Source organism: Pseudopodoces humilis, chromosome 1 (genome assembly GCF_049639895.1).
Source record: "Pseudopodoces humilis isolate 2021_Gansu_Grassland_sample_001 chromosome 1, ASM4963989v1, whole genome shotgun sequence".
NCBI classification, from domain to species: Eukaryota; Metazoa; Chordata; class Aves; order Passeriformes; family Paridae; genus Pseudopodoces; species Pseudopodoces humilis.
In genome coordinates this window covers 72,581,157-72,605,667 of record NC_142200.1, presented here as the reverse complement: position 1 = coordinate 72,605,667, position 24,511 = coordinate 72,581,157, and the positions used below count along the sequence as shown (strand labels likewise).

The window sequence follows — 24,511 nt, the reverse complement described above, 5'->3', positions numbered from 1 at the left end:
GCATTTTATTCAAGGCATAGGCTGTAACCTTTTTTTCTGAGAAGTTCTCTGGAACCTTAAGAAAGATAAAAATGCTCCTAGTCCAAATTTACAGGTTTTGCAGCATACGCTCTGTGTAGCAAAAAAATGTGCCATGGTGGTGTTCGGAGTTCACCTGCTGTTTGGTGGATCTAATGTGCAATATGAGAAAAATAAATTGTCTCATTACTTACTCCTCTCAGGAGAAAAGTTAAAGGATCTCTTAGATTGTGTGCTACTCATGGTGCTCTTAAAGTGATGTGTTTTATACATTATTTATATTTCATAACTCAGGATTATTTCAGCAAATCATCAGTGCTAATTTTAATTAGAGGAAAATGCTTTTATTTGCATGAGAATATGCAATGTCATATTTTTGTGTATAAAGTTTTTCAAGGTGACACTGACAACAAAGGTTGCTCTCACAAAGGAAACATGATATTCTGCAGATTTATAGTTTTCAGAGGAGCAGTCTATCAAGAAATATTTTACTTTTGGTAATATTGTCCTCTGAATCTCCTGTGATTAGGCGGTCAGCATTGTATCTGACCTGTTACCGTTTAGTTTAGCTGAGAGCATTTATTTTTCAGCTTTGATTTTCTGTTCCTGTTATGTCAAATCTTTTCTAGCACTCCAAGCCTGATCTCCCATCCCTCCCCTGCAATGCAGAGTGTAGTTTATATTCTGTCACGTCTCAGGGAAGTAGCAAGGCTGCTGAGTACATACAAAATTTTCACTGACTTCTCCCTAGTCTTTCAGAGCACTCTGATCATTTAAAATGAGGCACTCTGAGCCTGGGAGCCAGATATGTCTTTTCCATAAATCTGGAGGGGGAAGAAGACTTTTGCAATATTTGCCTAATTCTCTTCCTCTCTTAGGAAGTAACTGAGGTCAGCCAATGTCGCAGAAGTTAGTGAACTTGAAGGATCTAAGAGGTTATGGGCTTTGCCTTAAGCAGGTCTCCTCTGTCTAGCTTTTTTCCAAGAAGGAGATGAAGCACAGCATAACAAGTTCAACATACAGACTCTCTGACTCTTGCCATGTGGGCAATTGCATCTCCATGGAGGTAAGAAAAGGAAACTGAGTAGGTGCACAGTCCTGAGAATCCTCCTGCCATGTGTTACGGAGTTGTAGGTGAGCAGCTGTGACTCAGGTTAAAAAAGCAACAGTTTAATGACACTGAGCAACCTCAGACGAATGTCTGGAGGCAAGGTTTCTTTGAGGACCACTAGAGAAAAGACTTGATCAGCTACTAGGTGGCACCTAGAGCTGTTACTTTGAAAGGATCAGCAGTAAGCGCAACCCAAAACCAAGTCACATTATGAACCGTTTGACTTCCATCTCTTGAGGAAGCACAAACAGAACTGTGCTCCAGTAGATCTGTACTCTGATGGAGCAGTTTGGACTAGGATTCATTTGATACAATTTCTTTGAACATTAGTAATGAGCTGTATGCCTTAGAAGAGCTGAGAAACTCTTTATGAGAAATGCAAGATCTAGTAGTGTTGTAGTCAAAATAAAAATATACTACTCATTTGTTAAAAGGTTATTAGATGCATTTTGGCCTTCTTATGAGAACATAGAACCTATTTTCACTCTGTGTCATATCTTTGCTCACATATTCACTGTGTTCAGGTCTTATATTGTAGTAGCTTTAGGTAATTTAAAATATAGAACTACAATACAATTTGCTCTTTTCCAGTGGCTGTGTTGCTAAGACAAAACACTGTACAGAACAGGAATTTAACTGAATCAGAACATTAGTAATATTTGTAAAGTTAATTGACCAGTAAAAAATACCTGTAAAGCCAACTACATGTCCACTTTCCACATGACTAATGTGAGAGCCCCTGTTTCTAATAAATGTACTTACAGTTTCATTACTGCAGCCGGCCTTTGGATGGTCTGGTTTAGTTATACTAATACTAATAGTTCAATAGATGAACTATACTAATACTAGTAGTTCAATAGATGACCACTGTTTTCATGAGATATTTGCTAACAATTGCAGATTTCAGGGAAACAAATTAAATATTGTCTTATATTCTTACCCATTCATTGATTGTCTTCAAAATTTAAAAAAAAAATTTTTAAATACCCCTCACTTTTTCGGATGATGTTCTTTTACTTGTTCTTTTTCCTAACATCCTTCTCCCAACCACTGAAATCTGTAAAGTTAGTGTATGATTTTACTGAGCCTGAGAAACTAAACCAGCATTTTGTAACGGAAATATAAATTATTTTATTGTGCACAGTAAAGCAATGTGAAATGCTGATACATATCCTCAATATTGTTATGCCATCATTCACATATTAATTACCGTAACTATTCCATGTAGAGTTTTCATGGTGATGACTTAAGAAATATTTAAACACTAAAGTAATTACAGAACAGATGAACACTGCAGTATGACTTGAAGTGGTTTTGATGTCTGTTGGAACAGTTGTTTTCAAAAGACGCTACCACTTAACCAAGATTTTTATTTTTCAAGCTAATACATTTACATCTATGCTTTTTATTTAACCTTTAATAACAGAGTAGATCATGAGGATCCCTTTTATTTCTCTTAATATGAAATAAAATAATCTCATGTTTTCACCGTGGTGTTGTATATAAAAGTGTGCAAAAACAGTCTTTCATACCGTACTATGAGGACAAATTTCTTCTTGAGTTTCAGGCAATATTATGACACAAGAAGCAGAAAAGAGTAGCAAATAATTTGCAATTCCTTCATGGACATTTAAAACAGGATAATGTATAGTTGCAATTTCCTCTGACTACCCCTGTCAGAATTTTGTTCTGTTTTGGACACAAAAAAAAAAAACAAAGTGGAAAAGAAAAGCTACTTTTTTATGCATCTGATTTCATACCTTTTAATGTATGACACGGTGTCGCCCTGAGAACTCAGCTTCTGAGCTTGCTAACATGGTTTTGTAAGGACTTTACCAGGACAGTAACTGTAAACATAGATATGTGTACATTCTTTCTGTTACACGTCTTGTGATGGGCATCTCTCATGGCCAGTGCAGTGAGAAAGTGTTATCCTGACCATCCAATCCCTGGCCGTGGTCAGAAGCCTATAAATCCTGGGAGGAAAAATAAACTCGCTCTTCTTTCCACCACACCTCGACCTGTGTTCCTGTGATCTATTCATCTTCAGCAGCAACAACACGGTAGACAGGCTCATTAATTTCAGTGGGTGTTGGATCAGGCTATAGATCTGGAAGCCTAAATTTACTTTTCCAGAAATAGATTATATTTTTATTTCTTCATTGTGCCCTAATTTGAAGTCCCTTGAATCAAACTATTAACAAAATATTATCGTATCTCACAAAATAGTGCAGATAAAACTAAAATTCCACTCAACACTCACTTAGCACTTTTCCTCTTCAAAACATTTTAGCATCACTGATTAATCATAGCGTTAATTAAACAACTATATTTTGTTAAAAATTCAGCCTTCCAAAAGCTCTGTTCTCTGCAGGGAGCAGGGAAGAGCATAGCAAGGGACTAAAACCAGCTCCAGTAAACAGAAAACTTAGCCTGCAGCAATTAAACTAAGGAATCACTTAGCTTGCACAGTCTTTTTTACCATGGGGTAGTGGAAAGATGAAAGGAAAGATGACAGTGCAGTCTAAACAAGAAGTAAATCTGTTAGTGTGTAAAGGAGCTAGTTAATTGGATATATTTGCACTACCTGAATCAATAGATAGGCTAATAAGTCCTTTCCATGCATTTTCTAGTTTGTATACCTGGCAGGAAATGCAGTCAAAATTAATTGGAAAGAAAGAAATGAGTTATTGCATACATGGACTCCATCCATTCTGGATATAAAATCCAAACATGCAAGAATAAATTCCTTGGATGCAACAACAGTGGAGTCTGAGGTTGTTATTTTTGTTCTCAGACAACCCTCCAGAGCTAACACGGCAAGGGAGACAGCCAAAGCCGCCACCCAAATCCATTTTTCTGGCCAAGAGAGCAGAAACAGCAGAAGAGTAGGAATACCTCTGATTGTTTGCCTTAAAAATGCTGCTTTCTTCACTGCTGAGGGTAACAAATACAATCTTATTAGTAGAGATTTTTCTCCTTCTGTGGACCCAGCAGTTGTTTGGCATATCAGGTCAGCAGATAATTAGGCAGGTCAAGCTGAAATGGAACTGACTCATTTTTATAGTCCCAGCATGGGTGAGACAGTCAACAAATTAATGCTTGCACCTCTTCCCAAATTCATCTTCATAAACCAGGTTGCAAGTCAGAGAGCACACTCTTGAGTTGGGCTGCCTGCATTTGATGGTTGCTTCACTTCTCCAGCATGAAAGAGGGAGGATTTCTTAACTAATACATGGATGAACATTGAATACAGAAGCCATTCACTGTTCTGGGTGAGAGGTGTTACAAAACAGAAAATCCATTTGGCCATGGTAATCATAAATCCATTTCAGTATTAGTCTTCTGACTGTTTTGCTGCAAACATATACACCGCTGAAGGACATTTGGTTTCTCCAGAAATCCACATAGCAGGCAGCATGTATCCCATGAAAATTGCCAAAAGGACAGCAGCAAAGATGAAAGAGGCAGAGATGCTCAGCAGGGTCTCAATACAGTGCTCTACTTTTGGCATTACCTCCGACAGAGCCAGCTGAAGTGCTTCTTCATGCAAAGTGCGGACATGCATCTAGCCTTTAAAGCACATGTTAGAACATGAATTAATAGGTTATGGTCAGCCAAAGAGCCCTGGAAGTTCTTCAATCTATAGTTTTTACCATAACTGTGTGTATAAAGTCTGAATATCTGTAGTCTCACTGTGAGAGACAAGCAGAATGTGAAGGAGTTCCATTGAGAGATGAGTAAAATCAGTATTAGATGTAATAGAAGGTTAGTTAGCTGTCTGTGTATTTGAGATATACAGGAGAGGCAACAAGAGTAGTACAAGAGCAATAGCTTTTAAACACACTGGTACTTTTGAGTCTAGTATCTATGCTTGCAAACTAGCTAAAATGTCCTTTCATTCAGAACATTAAAAAGAGTGAGTCTGTGGCAGGTAGGGTCAAGAGTGCAGGGTTGTGACAAAAGCAGGATCTAGCTGACCATCAAAGTGTAGGTATTTAAACCAAAATAAGGAGAGATTGGAAAAGCTTAGCAAATAAGGCAGATGCAGAGATTTACAAGACGTGGCAAAAGACAACAAAAACTTCACAGTTAAGACCCAAAGGTTTGAGGGGATGCAACTCAAGGAAGAAAAATAATTAGTTGTGTAGTAGAGGGGAGAGGGTGTAGCCCTGAGAAGATGAGTTGAACACGAGAAAAGTAATCAGCCAGAAGGAGACAGGAAACATATGAAATGGAAAAGTTATGTTTCTGGAAGGAGAGAGGCTGAAGGAGGAGGGTAACTGGGTTAAAATGCTGTTACTGGAAAGAAAATCTATGAAGGATCGGAGAAAACACATCGCTGAAAAACAGTGATCACATTGCAGCCAGTTGTGATATCCCATGGCATGTTCAGGTTCAATACCAAAATGCTTCTCTTTTGTCTATGTCCAGTGCTAACAGTTTCTATACATGCTGCTCTTTCATCCTTGTTATAGATGTGCCTTTTGTCATTCCTTGTTCTCCTCATACCTTTCTTTTGCAAAATATAGAACAAATATCTTTAATATTTTTGCAAAAGATAAAAGCTTCTATATTGGTTACCGTTTCAGGTATTTGATTCTTTTACAAGCAAATCTCAACTGACATTGCCACACGGTTATTGGTGTTCTACATGCTTTCATCATTCTGTAGTAGTTTGAGGGTTTGTTCCTTAAAACCGTAAAAGATAACTATTTCTGCTCCTTGTAGGGCTTTATATGACACTGCTGATGGCTGAATTTATTCTTGATAAAAAAGATTTTTTAAAAAGAAAAAAAATGACTGACACATCACATATAAATGCATCAGGGAAGATACTGTTCCCCTTTGACTGGTCCATACCAAATACCAATCTTGTATCTTGAAATCTTGCTGTCTGTCATCAGAGATGGTAGAAAACTGAAAGTGTGTATCATTTATCTGAAGAGGGAATCTGAGACCTGATTCTTTGTTCAGTCTCAGCAGCCATGGGCAAAGTGCACCTGGATCCTTGGGGGCACAGGAGCGTTTATGCATGTAATGGATTTATTCTTTCTTTATTGTGAAAATTTATCTCTACAGAGTCTTACAATTTAAATTAAAAAAAAAATCTGCAAGAAAATGGTATCTGGTATTGTTCTCTAGCTCAAAGTACTCATTATCCAAACTTAATTGGCAAGTTATGCTTAATGGGAAGCAGCTAAAACAGTGGCTTCCAGCCCATGAGGTTTGAGCTGCTTACTAAAACCAGTTTAAGTTAACTCATCACTTTTTTCTTTATAAATGATTGAGCTGAGGTGATAGGTTTTTTTGATAGGGATAATTGCAGTACTATAATCAGTTACCATTATGTAGTGCAATGCATATTTATTTTGAAGTGCCAGAGATTACAAATGTTTATGTATGTCACTAACATAAGAAGGACCTGAGTACCTAACCAACATTTTTGGCCAAACATTGAGAATGATATCTAGGTGCCTAGAGATAAGCATTAAACAGAAAGGAACAAAGGGTATCCAATTTTGTTTACATCTGCTTTTCCAGAAGCCTGTGTGTCTTCCATAGGTCTACTAACTGTGCAAGAATCTCAAGTATCCAAGTAAATTTGAAACCACATTGACCCCATGTGTTTGGACACATAAATTTCCTCCTATTTACCTGAAAATGGTTTGATAATTTTTTTTACACTTCCCATCCCAAAGTGATCCAGAATCACCTGTTCTCTGACACTTGCTAGAAGTGGTGGGGCTCATGCTATTTGGGGCATGCTTTTCAGTCCTACTGCTCCAGGGTTTTCCCACATTCTTCTTCCAGTAACAATTCATGCACAGTGGTTTTAGGAATAAGAAACAGTTGTATTTTGATGAGCAGTATCACAGACCATGAGCCAGCACAGGCCAGGCCATGAGGGTTTGGCACTGCCTTGGAGCATGGTAAACCTGCTCTGTCCACAGCTGAAGTCATGTCAAATGAGGGGTCCCAGAGAGAGGGAAGAGTTTGCTGTATGCAAACTGTGGGACTTGTAGTCCTTCGCATGCAATGTACCCTACAGTGAGCACTCCTACAGACTGTAGCTTACAGGATTGGGTGGAGAGCAAAGTCACTGGATCACTGGTTGCAGTGGAAAGCCTCTCTGGAGGCAGTCATGTCATTTAGTGGTGAGCAAGAGGGCATTAAACTTTGTGCTGGCTGATGACCCTTATTTCAGGTTGTGCTGCTCTGCCTTCTTTTATAAACCTTATTTTAAAAGGGGTCCTATTTTATGAACCAGCATTGCCACAGAGTTTTTTTCTTACTCTTCAGTCACCTTTTCTGCTGCTCCCCAAAGTCTGAGAAGTAATCATTTACTCAGTGGGTCAAGTGTCTCTCAACCTTAGTACTGCAGCCTTTTTTGCTTTCAAATATACAGGTTTTTGTCTCCTTCCATCTGCTGCCTTTACTCCTGGCCCAGCAGCTCTAGCATTACCCTGCTTCATCTTCTTGACCTTGCTTCCTACTCTGCCCCACAAAAAAACACACACATTTGGCTCTAAGATCCAGTATGACAGCATTTCTTATCTCTTAGCCTATTTTGCCTTTAAAATTCAGGGGAGGTTTCCCCCTTGAGTCTTTCACTGATGAAAGAAAATCTCCTCAGGCAAACTAACACACCTTTACCCTCTGAAATGACGTGAGGTTGACTGCTGCTCTGATGCCTACACTATAACTTGTATTGTCTAGGCAGTCCAAGTCCAGAGTCTGCTACATATTGTAATAAGCATAATCATTCTTTTTTTTGTTGGCTCTTGCACCTCAGCATGTACTAGAAAATTTCCAGTGTTCAGAGTAGGCGCAGGGCTCCTCTGGAACAGCAACAGATGGACTCTGAGGGCAGTTCCAGGTGCCACACAAGTGCCACTAGTGGTAATATATTACAGCTTAGAACAGTGGTATCTGACAGTGAAAGCATACCACAGGAATGAGCCATCAGATATAGTAGCTGTGTTTCTGTCACATCATCACATGTTGTCATGTGATGAATGCACTCTAATTTATTAGACTACCAGTTGAATACACTGACTTATGACCAAAATCAGTTCCATACAAATTAAGTAGACAGTTTTGGCACATTTACTAAGTAATGATTGAAAGTAATAATAAAAGCTCTCCCAGTCATGTTCTTTCCATAAGTCTGTGAAATACTGAAGTTGAGTAGTATTAAAAACACAGAGGTGGTGAACGTGCCCAAAACCTCATAGTAGCACAAGTGGAGCACACGTGTTAGCATTAAGAGAAGAAGATTCACATATATTCAGACAAACAGGCACCAGTAGTTATGGAATAGGATATCTGTGCCTTTACAACAAAGTATGGTGGCATTTTGCTATTTTTATATTAACTAGCTACATGATGTGAATTAATGGATATCTTTGGAGGTGGGGGAATAGTGAACAATTACTTTTATAGAAGATCTATCTCTAGGACAGGGGTCTTAGTTTGAATTAATATCTGTTTGGGGTTTAATAGGTCAATTTTCCTAATCTTGTAGTCTCAAAGTAGGAGCTATGTCACATCTACTTAATAAATTTGCTAGTGTGTCAAAGGCATTTTTCAGAGATGAGTGAAAATGGAAGTGGATTCAATGATGTTACAACAGCAGCAAATTTGTCTCAAGGCAATAGTAAGGAAATATTTCCAGAAGTAGAATCTTATCTCTGATGATTTTGCTCTGGTTTAATCTACCAGAAGAGCAGTTTGCTCTGCTGTTTGGCTCTGAAAGCAGAATCTCTCTTAGAACAGTTATTTGATCCTCTGACATGAAAAGTTTCCCAATTTAAGTAATGGAGGCAGGTGTTAATGTGCTGAGACTTTTATCATGCAAAGGAAAAGACATTAAATCTTCATTGTTGAAATAATAAGCAGATGCAGTCACCTTACAGTCAAAGACTTAGTGCGTGTTGTTAGATGAATCACCTTCTTAATATGAAAATGATGGAAGTCTTAGAAAAATAACTTAAATGTATAGTATCAGAAAAATAATATATCTTCCAAGCACCCACAAGATAACCCCTTTCCTGTTATGTCTATTTTATGTCGTTCTTCCTTCCTTTAAGAGTGAAATTGAACAAATAATATGTTTTCTTTTTTCCTTGTCAAGCTGTTGGCTATGTTTAATCATATTATGTAAATCCTCTTTAAAAGCTTCAAATCAGTTTTACAATGTGTTGTTCAAATACAACAAATAAAAATAAAAAAATATTTTGTTTTTAGATTAAAGTAGCTCTGCACAGACCCTAATGAAAATTAACAAGGCTATTTGTTTTTAATATAATCATCACACACATCCACCTCTCTTCACAGCACCCTCATCAGTTCTCACTTCTTCCATTCAGAGAGGCTTCTTGTGTTGCAAGCTGAATTTCCCAGCTCTCCTTCTAGTAGTGCTAGATAAAAGTAGTGCTAGATAACATTTTGCTGACATTCCAACAATGGTTTCCATTACACATTTCAGTCTGCTTTCAGAAGAGGCTCTTAATGGGGAAAGACGTAATTCTAAGTGCAAATGCTCTGCAGAATGTAACATACACCAGTGCAGGTGTCAAGGATCAAAGTTATGTTGTGCTGATGCAACAGTACCCATGGTAGGACTTGACATTCACGCCACTGTGGAGCAAGGTTTCTTTTGTAGCTCATGTAAAAAACATGACTCTTCATGTCTGTAGTAAAGCAGTAAGAGAAGGTAACCAATAACTGATGATGTTTTTTTCTGTGAATCACTGTACTACAATGATTTATTAATTAACTATATGTATAGTTTTAGAAAAACTTTTTGCAGTATACAGAATAGTCCTTGACTTTCAACTTCCATGACTTAATTCTATATTAAAGCAAATTTCCTGCTTTTTAAATATATTTTCACATAGCTAGCACAGTGTTTGAAGTAGTCAAACTATAGAAAATGTGCTAAGTTACACTTGTTAATAGGTTTTAAGACCCGCATAAACAGTGGCTTGGATCAACTCTGTAGCCCAGCCACTCCCTTCTTCTTCCAGCTGGTGAGCCACTTGTGTTTGGTGAACCTGTGGAAGGACATTCTGATATCCTTGACCATGACTCCTGTCAGATTACAGTCAGTCACTTTATCTACATGGGCAGCTTTGCTGGAAGTGGCAGATCTGTCCTTTGCTGCCTCCTGGGGATAGGGCAGGGAGAGGGAAACCTGTCTCCCCAACAGGCAGCTCCTGGCAGGGAGGCCTGGCATTGACATTACAGGTTCTAGTAGGGGGGTCTCCAAACTGGACACCAGCTTTCACAGCTGCCACAGATGAAATACAGTGACTAGATTCTAGATCTACAAAATGTGAGTCTTCTTGCACTTGCTATCCAAAGGCTAAATTTGATGCAATTCTTGGGGGAGAAAGAAGGGGAAGGCAATTGAAAAACCCTACCAAACCCACTCAGAATATATTTTACTTTAAATATGCATCTGATGAAGAATTGAATGATAATATTGGGCTGGACTTAAAACTGCTCAGAATAAGGAATGCTGTACTATCCCACTTTTACACTTTCTATATTAAAAAGCCTGTTTTATTGTTTTGATGTGTCTAATACTGACTTGATATTCACGCCTAACTAAAGGGTATGCACAGCAGAAATGTTAGAACTGCTGAGCATTGGGAGGTCCAGAATGCTTATACCCTGCTTGATTGCATCAGTTTTAGTTTTCCAACTGAACTTTCTCTGATAGCTCCAAAGCCTTTATTTATTGTAAGAAGCATCTTACAATAGACATGTGTGTCTAGATATGTGTACTGGTGTGAATACTACTGCCTGGAATACTAGACCAGTTCCAGGAAGTAAGTCTACCTGGGGCAGCCATCCAAATTTCTTTACACCCAGTGCTCTGTGATGCAATATTTGGCTGCTAATGAAATTATCATCATGAACTGATTCCACCAGAGGACCGAGGTGCTGAGATGCTCTGTTGCAGTTTAAGTGAGGTCCAAAATGAAAAAGGAATATTGGTCTGTTCTGGATGTGTGCACAGAATAAAGCAGAAGGTCTCACTGACCTGATTTATCTACTTGTACTTACTCCCAACCAGTGGCAGACACTGTGCTAGAAGAGTAAAAGCTATATCAAATCATAGTTTATTTTTTGAAACACCAGCTTAATTTGATATGTATTGCAAACTGAAGTAATCACTGTAAGTGATATGCAACTATTAATGTGTTCACATTGCACAAAACACACAGATGCAGGTGAAAATAGCATTTCATACTTTTCTGTAACAGTGTTTCATAAATATGTAGGGGGAAAGAAGATTTTCAGTTTGCTCAAACAAATAATTTCTGAAAGAGGTGCTAACAACTGTACTACATTTGATATTAATAATATTGCTTAAAATTGTAACAGTGCAAGTAAATTAAATATTAAGTTAAAAGAAATAAAAATGTTTGAGGACAGGATTTGTATTGCAGCACACTGTTAAGATTCAAATCCTACTGTACACATTTTGTAGGCAGTCTAATGCTTTTTATAATCAGGAATGTTTTTACATAATATAGAGTGAGTATTTTCTAACACCTTACATTACCACAAAATCTATTTGATAATCTTTAACAGGTCAGTGCAGAGATTTAAGGTTTTATCTGTATTATGAATATTCTGTTCAAATGACTGACTGTAGTTCTACCACATTAGGCAAAATTGTGAGAAATGAAAATAATAGATGTGATTTTCCTCTTGTCTCTACTTTCAAATATGGATACAATCAACTGAATTTATGAATTCAGAAATAAGATTTTTAATAAGTATGCATAAACACTAATTGATCAGAACATTTTCAAGTTATCCAAAAAATCTGATTAAATTACCATATTATATGCAATAATCATACCTGGTCATTCCAAAAATGTGATATAGATTAGATTATTAATTATGTTCATATTTCACAATTTTCCTGTCCTTTTCATCCTGCATGATACACTCATGGTGATTGCTGTATGTAAATTCCTAGCACAGCTGCGCTGAAGGTGATTCAGTTGTTTCACTGACCTCAGTAATAACTTCGCCTTCGCCTTCTCTGGTCTTCTCTTCATCACATTGAAGGATTGAGCAGCCATTCACCATAATAGCAATCCTCTAGAACTGATGTGAGGTTTCTTGTGTATCTGTGCTGGTGCTAATCCTGTCCTATCTGTCTGTCTGTCTATCTATCTATCTATCTATCTATCTATCTATCATCTATCGATATAGATATATAGATATATACTCTCAGAAGCTGCTTTTTATTATTTTCACAAGCACTACATGATTTTTAGGTGCAATCTTGAAAAAGAAATCTTTATTTAAGCATGAAAAATATTATAATAATCTTAGAATCATTTAGGTTGAAAAAGATCATCAAGCCCAAATATTACTGACAGAATTTCTTTTTCTTTAAATGTTTGATGTGACCATTTTAAAAATTCCTTTCATTTTAGAAGATTTTAAATTCTGGAGGTTAGTGTTTTATTCAATAAATCCTTGCAGAATGCCAGACTGGAATGGATGTCAGAAAGGCTCCTTTTCTGGTCAGTATCATGGATACAACTAAGGATGTGTGAAAAAGATGGCGTCACAATACAGTCTAAGAAACACTAACAAACCCAGTTAAATTGCTGCATGTAGAATAGAATTAACCTTGTACAGTGAATAAGTCTTCAGAGAAGACTTGTTCACAAATACCAACATCATGGGATTTGCATTCACTGTTGTGGTTTTAACAGCTGATGCACATTAAATTTATGGTAAAGCTGCAAGTTGTTTGATGGGAGATGAGGGCTTGCCAAGTTCTGTGAATCATGGTATTCAGGTTATCTTTATGCATGTACTTGGACTTTACCATCACAGTTCCATTCTATTATAGGTGTGATGTAGCCATATTGGAAGTCTCTGACTGATGCAGTATGGAAGTATTAACAGAGTCCATAATGTGCGAAATGCTTGAACATGCAATAATATAAATATGGCTTGCTCCAAAATATTGTCAGTATCCAATTAGATTACATGCAATGATGCAAATGGTGCTATTAGTCTTGCGTGTTTTCCCTGTACTTCTCCGTCATCCTTTATTGCTGTATCTTCTGAATTCTCCCTTCATTTTCTTTCAACAAAGGCAAGTATGCCATGCGGGATCTGGTCCACCGACTGCCAGGCGCTAACAACAGCAACAGCTCAGCAAGCAAGGCCATGTCTGATGACACCGTTACTGCCATTTGCTGCACTCTGCATGAAGTCATCACTAAAAATATGGAGAATGCCAAGGCCTTACGAGACGCAGGCGGCATTGAGAAACTGGTTGGCATATCTAAGAGTAAAGGAGACAAGTATGTTTTGCAAATCACCTTGCACCTTTTTAACCTCTCCAGTAGTTATTACTAGTCTTGAATGTGTTTGCCTTCTCTGTGCAATCGCGAGTTGAATCCTTTAGTTTGCTCAGAAATCACATGCCCGGTGTGAAGGGTGACAAGAAACAGACAATGCCAATACCAAAAGCCTCCCTCTGCTTTGGTTTCTTTTTGATGTGCCATCAGTAGTGCAGGGAGTGCATTCCATGTGCATTTTAAGGAAGAGTAATTATCTACAGTAACCCCTACCTCTAAGCAATTGCAGAAGATCCTGATAAATGTTAGGGATCAGAGTAGTTGGATTGCACCCTGCACAAGGTTTGACATGCAGGTGGAGGGCCCTTTGAAAGGAAGGACCTCACCACAGTTCTGGTACAGCTCCTCTTGATCTAGGAGTGAAGAATGTAAAATCACTGTCCCTCTTCACAGCACCCTTTTCCCTGCCACCAGCTTGGTGATAGATCTGTGGATTTTTCTGATTCGTTGCTTCTGAGAGAGCCGTGAGGCTGCTTTGTGAGGCAAAAAATGTCTTGCACACAACTATGACATTTTCAGAACAGCTATGGTTTCATCTTGTCTGTTTGACTATGTACACACTCTTCATGAGGAGTTCACGCTTTATCCTTCTTTTGCCTAAAACAGATAGCCTGGTTCTCATATTTGTCAACCTGATGAAGTATAGTGCAATGTGACTATGGCAGTTTGAAAACAAATAGCCTTCACCCTAGTGTACAAAACCCATCAGTCCACCTACTCGGAGCTGTCACCACACAGCCTACTGCAGCATCAGATCTCTTAAAGAGCCCCACAAAGCCAGGCCACAACCTGAAGGAAAGATTTATGCACCCTATATTTGGTATGAGAACTTATGCTCGCCTATGTGATCAGAGCATTGCCAATATAATTTAATCACATTTCTTTTTCTCTATTGTCACCCCTTTCCTTTCATACCAGATTCATTATTGAAACATTTTTGCATTCAAATTGGAAAGGGTAAAAAGTAGTGTTACCAAGTATGTGATTCCAGTTGTGGGACCTCCCCATACACTGCCAATTTATTTATATTTGCATTTTGTTATTATTAAATCTACCTAAATTTTTTATTTGTATTTTTAAAATCAAATGTACTGACATTGCAAGCAGGTTCCTATCCATTTCTCTTAAGCTGAATATGTATTTCCTCAGAATAATGCGTTCATCTACCTGTTCATTATCTGGTAAAGAATATTAATACCTGTTGAGTCTGGAATTTTTGAAGAATCATGGGCAGTTTTAGGAGGATCCAAGGGTATTATTCCCTGTCTGAATATCCCACATAACTGTGAAAGACATCTATTTCTAATTAATGTAGAACAGAGTAATTCCAAAATGCCCTTCCAAGTCGTGATATGTATCCCTCCTCTCAAGTACTTTGACCTGCAGTCCCATGTTATTATTTTTGCAGGTTATGTAGTTCTAGGAAAAGAAAACCTGCTAACACACAGTGCTGCAAATGCCCATCTTAACTAAAAGTTCCATTTTTCAGCTTTCAGAAACTGTGTGCTGTTAGTTTGGTTTGGTTTCTTACAGGTAATTCATTGTTAGAAAACCAAAATTGCTGGTTGTTGAACTGATAGAAAATTCTGACATGCTCACTTTAATTCAGTAAATCACTTCTGTATGAAATAATTTTGTCCAGTATGAAGCAACTGCTTCTGAATGTGCAGGATACTGAACTGGCCATGCATCCTGGTATGTATCAGTGCTACTAGTGTGGGGCTGGCCCTGATAGTCTTTGGAATATGCCCAGGGCTTGAATGGTCTCCCTGTATGAGAGAACTGCTGTCTGTAAGGTTATTTATATTGGCTAGGCCCATATCAGCTTCACAGAGCTCCTGCCTCTCCTAAGTACTCATGGAGTGGTTGGCACATTTATTTTCCTGGTTATTCCATGCTTACCAGCACCCCATTAACCAGTACAGCTGGAAGCATAATAAAAACAATCATGCTTGAAAGAGCTTATCAAAATCCTGTTTACTCACCAATTACCCACCTACTGCTGTACTCTGGATGAGAAATGTAATAGAAGTGGAAAAAAAGCACCAAATAAATTACTAGGGAAATGTTGTATTAATGAATCAGTTGTGTCATAACAACGCTTTACCAGTTTGCATATCAGCCAACCAGTGGTCCTTCTCAGAAGTCACAGAATGGAACAAAGGCTGGCCCCTGCCCAAAGCAGTAACTTAAGTTGATGCTGGTTTTCTGGTTTCTCTTTGATGTTTCAAAGCACATGCCTCTTCTGAGCAAAACATAAATCACCTAGTGACTGCCCTTCACTCTGGACTTTGGCCTTTGCAAGGTTTTCTAGCGTTCTACTGCTTTATATGTATTTTTGATCCTGCACAGTGTATGTGTCCTTAATGGGCTGGGTTATCTTCCTGGTCATTTTCTATTTGACCCTTCCTCACTGAGATGAATACTCTCTGATTTAGATTTTTTTAAATTACCTATTCTAGCAGGAATATATGACACCAACTGGTTGTAACAATAGCTTAGACTTTATTTCAAAACTGGTCTGAAGAGAAAGACTATGAAATTGCATGGTTTTCAACACAATATTTTATTGTTGTCATTAAAGGAAAATGGTGTGAACAAAATCCTAGTCCACATTTGGATTCCTAATTAAATTTATCATAACTTTTTGTAATCAGTTGTATTTCTGCATCTTGGCTCTACATTTCAAAACCAGTGCTCATCACTCATCTAGAGTTTCTTTTGGCCACTGCTGAGGGGAGCTTAATGAGTTGAGCACACTGTCCTGAGCTGGAGTTCAGCAACTTGCAGAGAAAGAATTCTGCTCTGATTCCTTGTCCTTTATGCCAAAAGTTGTAGCATATCTTAGATGTATATAATGCCAGCCAGGTCCTCAACAATTTTGCCAATTGCTACCTCCTATTCCTCATATTGTGTGCTCAGCAGAAATCCCTGTGTATACGGAGATGCACAAGTTTTTCCCCTCACTGATTGATTAGTACTGTAGAAATAAGATATATTGCCCCTGCTTAAAAACACATTGGTCTCCAAGATGCCAAGCAAAGATTTTATGGTTTACTTGAAACACACTTTATTTGTGTGTTTAAATCCTTAGCAAAGCATTTGAAAATTGGAATGAATGGTGTCCTTTACTTAACAGTCTCTTTCTCACTTTTTTTCTCTCTCTCCCTTTTTAATGTATGTGTGTAACAGGCATTCGCCTAAAGTGGTGAAAGCAGCATCTCAGGTCCTCAATAGTATGTGGCAGTACAGAGACCTGAGAAGTCTCTACAAGAAGGTAAGGCTTGGATTTTTTCTAGATTTGTCATCTTTCATACTGTTATTCAAATTTGGGGGCTGAGAGACTTTAGACCAAAATACTTGTTTATGTGACTGGAAATTCAGTTGGAATTTAAAGTTTCAGATACTTGGAGTTCTTATTTTTTCCTTAATGTCTACCTTTAATATTAAAATGTCCTTTGAAAATATGTGTGGTGATGAAAAGGGGGTGTGAATTTCATTTTAAAATAAATTAATACAAAAGGTGCTGGATCTAACAGCCCTGGAGACTGAAATCCTCTGTTCATAGAACAAATGTATGTAAGCTCTCCTACTGAAATGGTCCTTCTTACACCTCCTCACCTTTTTCTGAGATTACCAGATTTCCAGCCCTTCAGCTCCCAAATTTCCTCATGAGATTGTAAACAAGAGTATCTGAAGGAATGCTGCTTAGGGACCAGCTACATATGGAGCTGGGATGAAACCTGGTAGCTTTGTTTCTAACCAGCCAGCATACAGTGCCATCATATATTTGGTTTTCAGACAGTTTGTTGAGTCCATAGTGCCATGCCATTCCCATAGGCCTGCTAACCTCTTGAAAATGAATTGCAGTAGAGTAATGTAACACTGTGAAAAAACATTCTATATAGCTTTTTAAACATGAGTCTGTTTAGTAAATTAAAACATTTACAGTAATTCTTGCTGAATATTTCCAAACTGAATTACATTCCATGTGACTATCAGCCTGCAGATTTAGTTCTTCAGTGTCTTCTTGCTTGGAATGTCACATCTGATGTGATATTTGTATTTGGAATCTCATCAGAGAGAACTAAGACTTCATGTCACTTCTTCAGTTCAGGCCCTACGTAAGGTTGAAGCATAAGGATGGTGAGGTAGGGAAAGTTTACAGTGGTGTGGTCTGCACAAGAAAATAGCTTAGTTACATAAAATGTATGCACCAAATCTCTAGCTGGCAGCTGATGACCTTCTGTGTGAAATGCTTTTCCTTTGCATGCCTCAGCCCTGCTTGTGTCAAATCTGAGGAGTGAGGAAGATGATTATTGAGTCTCTCCCATTGTTCACTTCCAGTATTTTCAGTCATCCTTGGCAGCCCTAGGGATATCATATGTGAGGACATTCCAAGTAACAAGCTAATCCTCAACTATCCCATTAAGAGGTGGGACCAAACATGAGTTAGAGTAGGCTTCTCTTGATCTAAGGCAGTAACACAATGGAAGTGTGCATACCCTGACTTCTGTGCATGTGGGTGGCTGCACTGTAGAGGCTGAACTGTCCTGCATCATAATCTCTTAGAGATTCTTACAATATCTGGATCATGTTCAAACTTCTGTCTGTATATATATACTATGATGGAAAAACAGTTTCTGGGGTTGCTCCACGCAGGAGGTAATAATGTTTGTGCTGTGTGGCTGCTGAGTTTAGTGCTACCTAAGGGACACTGTTGGCTGCTGGTGTGACTGCTGGTGGTGGACTTACTAAGCATGTTTAGATAATAAGTGACCTTGCATGCTTACAAGAGCAAATTTTCCATGGCCACAAATACATACTTGTGATATGGAAAATAGGACAGGCTAGCTTTAGAGGTAGCTTCCAGGACACTCATAGCAGACAGATCATTTATATTATCAGGAAGAGAATTGTATTATTGTCTATATTACTTAATTCCTACTCAAAATCTGAAAGTGAAGGTCAGTTTCTGCTACATATTTGTATACTAATTACGTGCCATTATATACTCTGTTAAGCCTTGTATAAATATGATTTCTTCTAATCAAAATGTTCAGACAGTTAATTTTAAATGCTCCTTTTTGTTGAAATATATACTATAAACTTTATAAAATTATAATATTTATTAAACTTGTCTGTAATAGGCTGATTCTTACGCTGGCTGGCTGAGTTTAGCAACTGTTTGGAAGGCAATGGCAATGGTTTTATGACAGGAAAATTAGAGAAGTTTGCATCATACTAATAGTCAGCTATTTATGTAATATAAAGATACTGAATCAAAGCAAGCTTTGTTTTGTCCCATTAAAATATATATGTACCAGTAGAAATGAGCGGACATACAGTGTAATATGATCAACACTTTGCAGTATCTTGCACTTGCATAGCCTTTTTTTGAAGTGAAGGTAAATCCCATTGCATAACCATTAGCAATTTGTTCCCATTTACCGAAGTAGCTATACAATTGCTTTCAAAGAATTGGCCAACAGACACAACTTTGTATTGTAATACATGAAAATTGCAAGTATCCTATTACAGTTAAGTGAAAGCAGCAGCACTTATCTTCTGTCTGAGAAACAATGTAACCAAATAGTTTGAATTGTGGTGTATTTTAGAGCTACACATTCACAATAAGGTAAGAAATTGTAAAAATAAAAGAAGTACTATTCTTTGTATTAACAGTAGCAGTCAGTATATTTACTCCAAGTATGACTCGATCAGCAAAACCTCTTCAGTTGTTCTAATTTTGCTCCACATTACAAGGAACATGCTACAGCTGGCAAAAGATAAACTGCACTGACAGAAATCCAGAGCTGGGGATTGGTGCAGATGATCTTTAAGTCCACAATATCTTATGAACTGTGTTTGCCACAGCCTGTACCCTCCACTGGCAGGTTCTATCCAGTGTCCAGGGATTTCCAGGTCATAGCTGTGTTGTTGCTTTAGTGGCACACACAGAGTCGTTAGGCTGGTCTGGTGTGGAGAAGACATAGAAAGTAAACAGCATTCAGATCTGTGAGTAAGGCAATAGTGTTAGATAGTCCTCTGTAGGCTTGTGCTTTGAGGGAAAAAAATCAATTTTGCTCCCTGGTGTGGTTAAGTTGGCACTATCCTAACACAGTCCAACAAGGAAAAGTTGTAAAATGCATCAACAATATTTCTGTTCCTAAAACTGTAGAAAAGAAAGAAGACTTGACAGACAAAGAGGAAGCAATTAATTTAGTCTTGAAATGAAGGAGTTGCCAGCCACCCCAAAAGTTGCAGGTCCTTCATCATGCAAGAGCTCATAGGAAATACTGCTTAGTTTACAAGCAATAGCTGGTACAGAAATCTAGGCTGAAAAAGTCCACCAAGAAGAAAACAATGTTCAGGTTCAGTCACATATAGACAGTGATTAGATTATGTAGTGTGATTAACTTCTAGCAAGGAAGTGATCATATTTTTCATCAGTAGAGGAAATACAGTCTCTCAAATATCATCATTTTCAAACTTCTTTGTTTTCTACAAGCAAGACATATGTTCATAAATGATCATTTATCTGTTTTTGTTTTCATGAGTCCGTTCCAAATTTCTTAAAATCTGATTTTCAAACATTCTTAATGGTCCCATGGCCCAGAGTCCCATGAGTGGGTCAGTGGCTCAATGCTTCGGAAAAACAAGGTACAGGAGCTATCCTACATTTTTTTCCTATGCTTCAAACTCCTATTCAAGTGTCTTGAAGACACCTCTCCTCTTCAAGTGTCTCAGCAACCTGTATTATAGAGTTAGCAAGATAAATAAGTGCTGCTTACAGTGTCCAAAAAGAGAGATCCTGCCCCAGTTATGCTTAGCCTCTTAAGCAAGGTGCAAGGAGCTACTACATGGGTTCTTTAAAGGCACCTATTTTTGACTGAGTATAACTGTCCCCCACTCCAGTCTCTAGGGTATTCACTGGTTGAAGATTTGGGGACACCTGAGAAAATACAGATGTGACTATAAGAGAGCAAATTTCCATTAGCTTGTAAACTCTATGTCAATATTCAAGAAAATAACCGACTACTCTTAAATACAGATAGCTTGTTAAATTACATGAGGAAATTTGAGCAAAAGGGTTGTGCTAAATGAGCTTTACATGAAAGAAAATTCATTAGCTAAAAATGTGTGTAGTATTAAAGAGCTAGAGGAACTGCCAGGAAGAATATGTTTTCTATTAATTGGTTTGCTTTGCCTAACCACTTAGGCTCCAACAAAATATGTTTACATTCTATCATTATGTTTACAGTTAACTCTGTCATTCAGTGTGTAAGTAGAGGTCATGATGGATTTGTAGAAAATATAGGTTTCTGTTCTGCATGGAATATTATAGATGTTTGTCCCGTTTGCCTGCCATCTGAATAAAAATATCAGATGGATATCAGCGCTGGAAACCAGGGAGTCTGTTGAGGGCAGTCGTCCTTCACCATGTATTGTGCCATTTATAGTAGGAATACTTTTGTGGTCAGCATTTAATGGAGTCACTCTAAAGATGGCGTCATCTGTCATTGGTTGGAAAAATACATAGAATTGCCTGAAGACTTTGAAGCAGTTAAGGCAGTGTGGATATAGAGAAAGACTTGCTTTTCATATGACTTTCAGAATAATAAAAAGATGACTTTATGAGAAAGTCCTTTATGACTGAATGTTCGTTGAAAATTGAAAACATTAAACTTCAAAACCCTAGTCTCAAGGAGTTTTAGAATCTAAAGTATTCTCTTAAATAAAATATACTTACTCACCTTTAGAAAATGTTACTTACAGCATCCTGTCCTGTAGACTTGGGACACATCATTTGGATTTTCTTTTGGTAAGGTTATTATTATCAATCAGACATCCCCGAAAAGGAAGCTGGTTTGGGTTAAATTTATCAAGTGAAAAAGTCTGTGCAGAACTTAAACCCTACATTAAAGATCTAAATCCAGAGCATAATAATTCCTCAAAAATAGTGGTTTGATTTGAAGGAACTGTTCATGTGTTCAGTTGTTCATGAGCATATCTACTTTGCAGTGCTGATCTTTCAGCAGGCTTCATTTATTTCTGTACAGTTGGCAAAAGCTTTTGCAAATTAATATGTCACCAACTTAGAAAAAGGATGAATTAATTTAAGATAAACCCCCTTCTGTAATACAAAGCGTATTATTCATTATAGAGAAGGCATTGTCTAGAGCCCATTTTTATATTAACTATGAAAATGCAAGTACATGATTAAAAATGATTGACTGATTGATTGATTTATGGCAGTGGGCGTCCCCAAGCTTCAGTGTGACTGATGACAGAGGATTTTCATCAACCCACGACTCTGGGTCATGGCACGCTCAGCATATTCTCTCCCAGAGCCAAGAAACCAGAATCTATTCCCCAACCCAGGTATTCTGGCTGTCAGCTGACCAGTCTTGAATTACTGTGTTTCATGCATACTGAGATTTGTACCCAAAGCAGCTCTACAGGAGACTATTGAATCAAAAGTAATAAAGCCTAACTGAAGAGTATGTTTTTAAGTTACACAGTTTAATTCACTGAACCCTGTAAGTTCTAGATAGAAAGTGTCTCACTTCACTTAGAAGAGTACATGCAAGGAAGGTGTGCAGAGTTCTGCTCTCTCTGAGGACTGCACATAGTAAGAGGGACAAGTGCATTACATTCAGTTCCCTGACAATCCTTCTAGCATTTCTCTGATCTTTTTCCTGATCGTCTGAACTTTTCAAAGAGAAAGGAGGCTGCTGATAAGCACTACGTTACAACAGCAGATCAAATTTATCAAGCACATTGCTTTGTTTACTGGCACAATGGCATCTCTTAAGAAAAAAAAGCAATAGCTGGACATTTCAGTAAGGGGATCCCAGGTAAACTGGCACATCTATAAAAAAGTCATTGTGTCCAAGAGTCAATTAAATTCTTAAAATACTAATTTTCAAAATCTTTATTAAGATTGATAATGTACATTTCCTTCAGACAGAATTATAGGTGATAAAAATTAGCAGGTTTTTTTTTTTTGTTAGGGGCAGTCTTTAATTTGAGGTACTAAAATTCTATTTTCTTTTTTTTCCTTTTAATATTTTTTTCTTAATGAAATATTACTTTGTGGCTATATGGCAAAATCAAAATACCTTCTACATATGCACAACATCCTAGTAAGTCCATGAAGGGACTGTTTTTATGTCTCTGTATTATGCATGCATATATATGTATGTATGTGTATATATGTGTGTGTGTGTGTCTGTGTGTGTGTGTGTGTATGTATGTATGTATGTATTCTGGGTCTCATGGTAAACCCTAGCTGATTCATAAGGGAATGACGAGGCATGTTCACTTAAAAACTCAAGTCCACTCCAAGGTTGCTAAGTACAGATTTAGAAGAGAGAAATTTAATCTCATACTTGCATAAAGTCTGTCCCCAAAGTACTTCACCCTTTGAACTTCTCTGAAGAAAAGAAAATTTAAAATGCAGCCCAGGAGTCAGTATCTTTAACCTAAAGTCTTCTTTCTGAAGGGAATTGTGTAACTGAAGTTTCTGAAATATCCTTAGGGTAGAACTATGAGGAGGCATCCAGAATCCAGAAGGTTATGCAAAGGTCACATCTATAGATGCTTTTTCAAAAGTATGGTACCACAGAATAAAATTGGATTCTAATATTTGAACGGAAAAGAGATACCTGAGAAAATTGACTACACATCTTTTGGTACTGGGAACATCTTTAGTCCATTTAAATAATGTATTAAATATTTTTAACTAATATAAACATTAATTAATGGCAAAAAACATTTAGCTAGATTCATGTGTACTAAAAAATATCCAGAAGTCTTTTTAAAGACTTTCAAAGCTGTTTTAAAGATAAATGCAAAGAAAAACTATATATAATTGATGTCAGTATTTTTCTCCAAAATTCATTCAAGGAATATGATTTCTACCATTCTGAACAAAATGTTGTATTTAATTAACTTGTATACTTAATATGTGCATATGTAGGTTCAGGCAGAGATCAAAGTAGATGTGCAGTAAAGGGTATAGGTGAGGCATTCGGCTTCTCTCAGCAGACTTGAATGGGATTGTTGGATGGTGTTGGATGGCTGCTTATAGTTTTGCAAATGAATCAGATCAGTAGAACTTTACTTGCAGTAATAACACAGCCATAGAGCACAGAAGGGAGGGAAATAAATTAATTCCTGTGTCAATTATAGCATATTTCGGTCTCAGAGTTAAATAGTTGAGCTGGGATAGTCGATGCGTAACAGTGATTGTCTTTTTGCTGATGCTGAGTTGTGTTGCCGTACTTGCACTATCATCATCCTCATTTTTCTGGGTTCTATAAGGAAATCAAAAGGTTTTGTTCTATATGACCAATACACATTAATTCAATCGAAGGTCAATGAAATACTAAGCTGCTGCATCCATATCCTACTTTCAGTTCTTTGATGTTCTACATGATCTAGTAATGGGTGGGGGAAAAAATACTAGGAAGTCCTTCTCATTTCTTCCTTCTTCTCTTCCTAAAACTGCTAATGAAATTCAAAAATGCCCTAAATATGTCTGCCATTTCAGACTTTAAAAAAGAAAGAAACCTTATATTTTGAAAGGAGTCTCTTTTGTAGTATGTGTGCTTTGTTCTGAGTGTTTTACTTCCTTTACTTGCTGATACAGTTTGTCTTGATGAAAGAGCAGTAGCTACTTCTTCCTGCAAAAAAGTAGAAATGAGAAGTTTCACTGAAAGTTTCTGAATTGGTTTTATTACTTTTAATTGTACAGATGCTTTTAGAGAAAATTGAGGATATTCTAAATTGAGAGTTACAGTCTTTGGTCCAACAGTATTTTTTTCTTTGAATTAACAATACTTACTTAGTGAATTGGAAACTCTAAAGGCGTATCAGTAAAAAATAATGTGCATTTCTCATTATTAATGTCCATATGTGCTGGTGAACTACATGTTCAAAGCAGAATATCCTTAAACTCACACAG

General features: G+C 37.4%; 1 protein-coding gene across 7 annotated transcripts in view; it reads left to right on the top strand.

Annotated features, from left to right (window-relative positions):
* Positions 1-24,511, top strand: part of CTNND2 (catenin delta 2) — a 712,671-nt gene that overhangs the window by 664,495 nt on the left and 23,665 nt on the right. For 6 of the 7 annotated variants that reach the window (XM_014260357.2, XM_088053643.1, XM_088053646.1 and 3 more), the window contains 2 exons: positions 13,272-13,482; positions 16,732-16,816. In XM_014260357.2, coding sequence (XP_014115832.2) covers positions 13,272-13,482; positions 16,732-16,816 — 296 coding nt within the window. Of the gene's footprint in view, positions 1-13,271; positions 13,483-16,731; positions 16,817-21,798; positions 21,925-24,511 lie in introns of all 7 variants that reach the window. The other variant, XM_088053661.1, reaches the window with a different exon arrangement.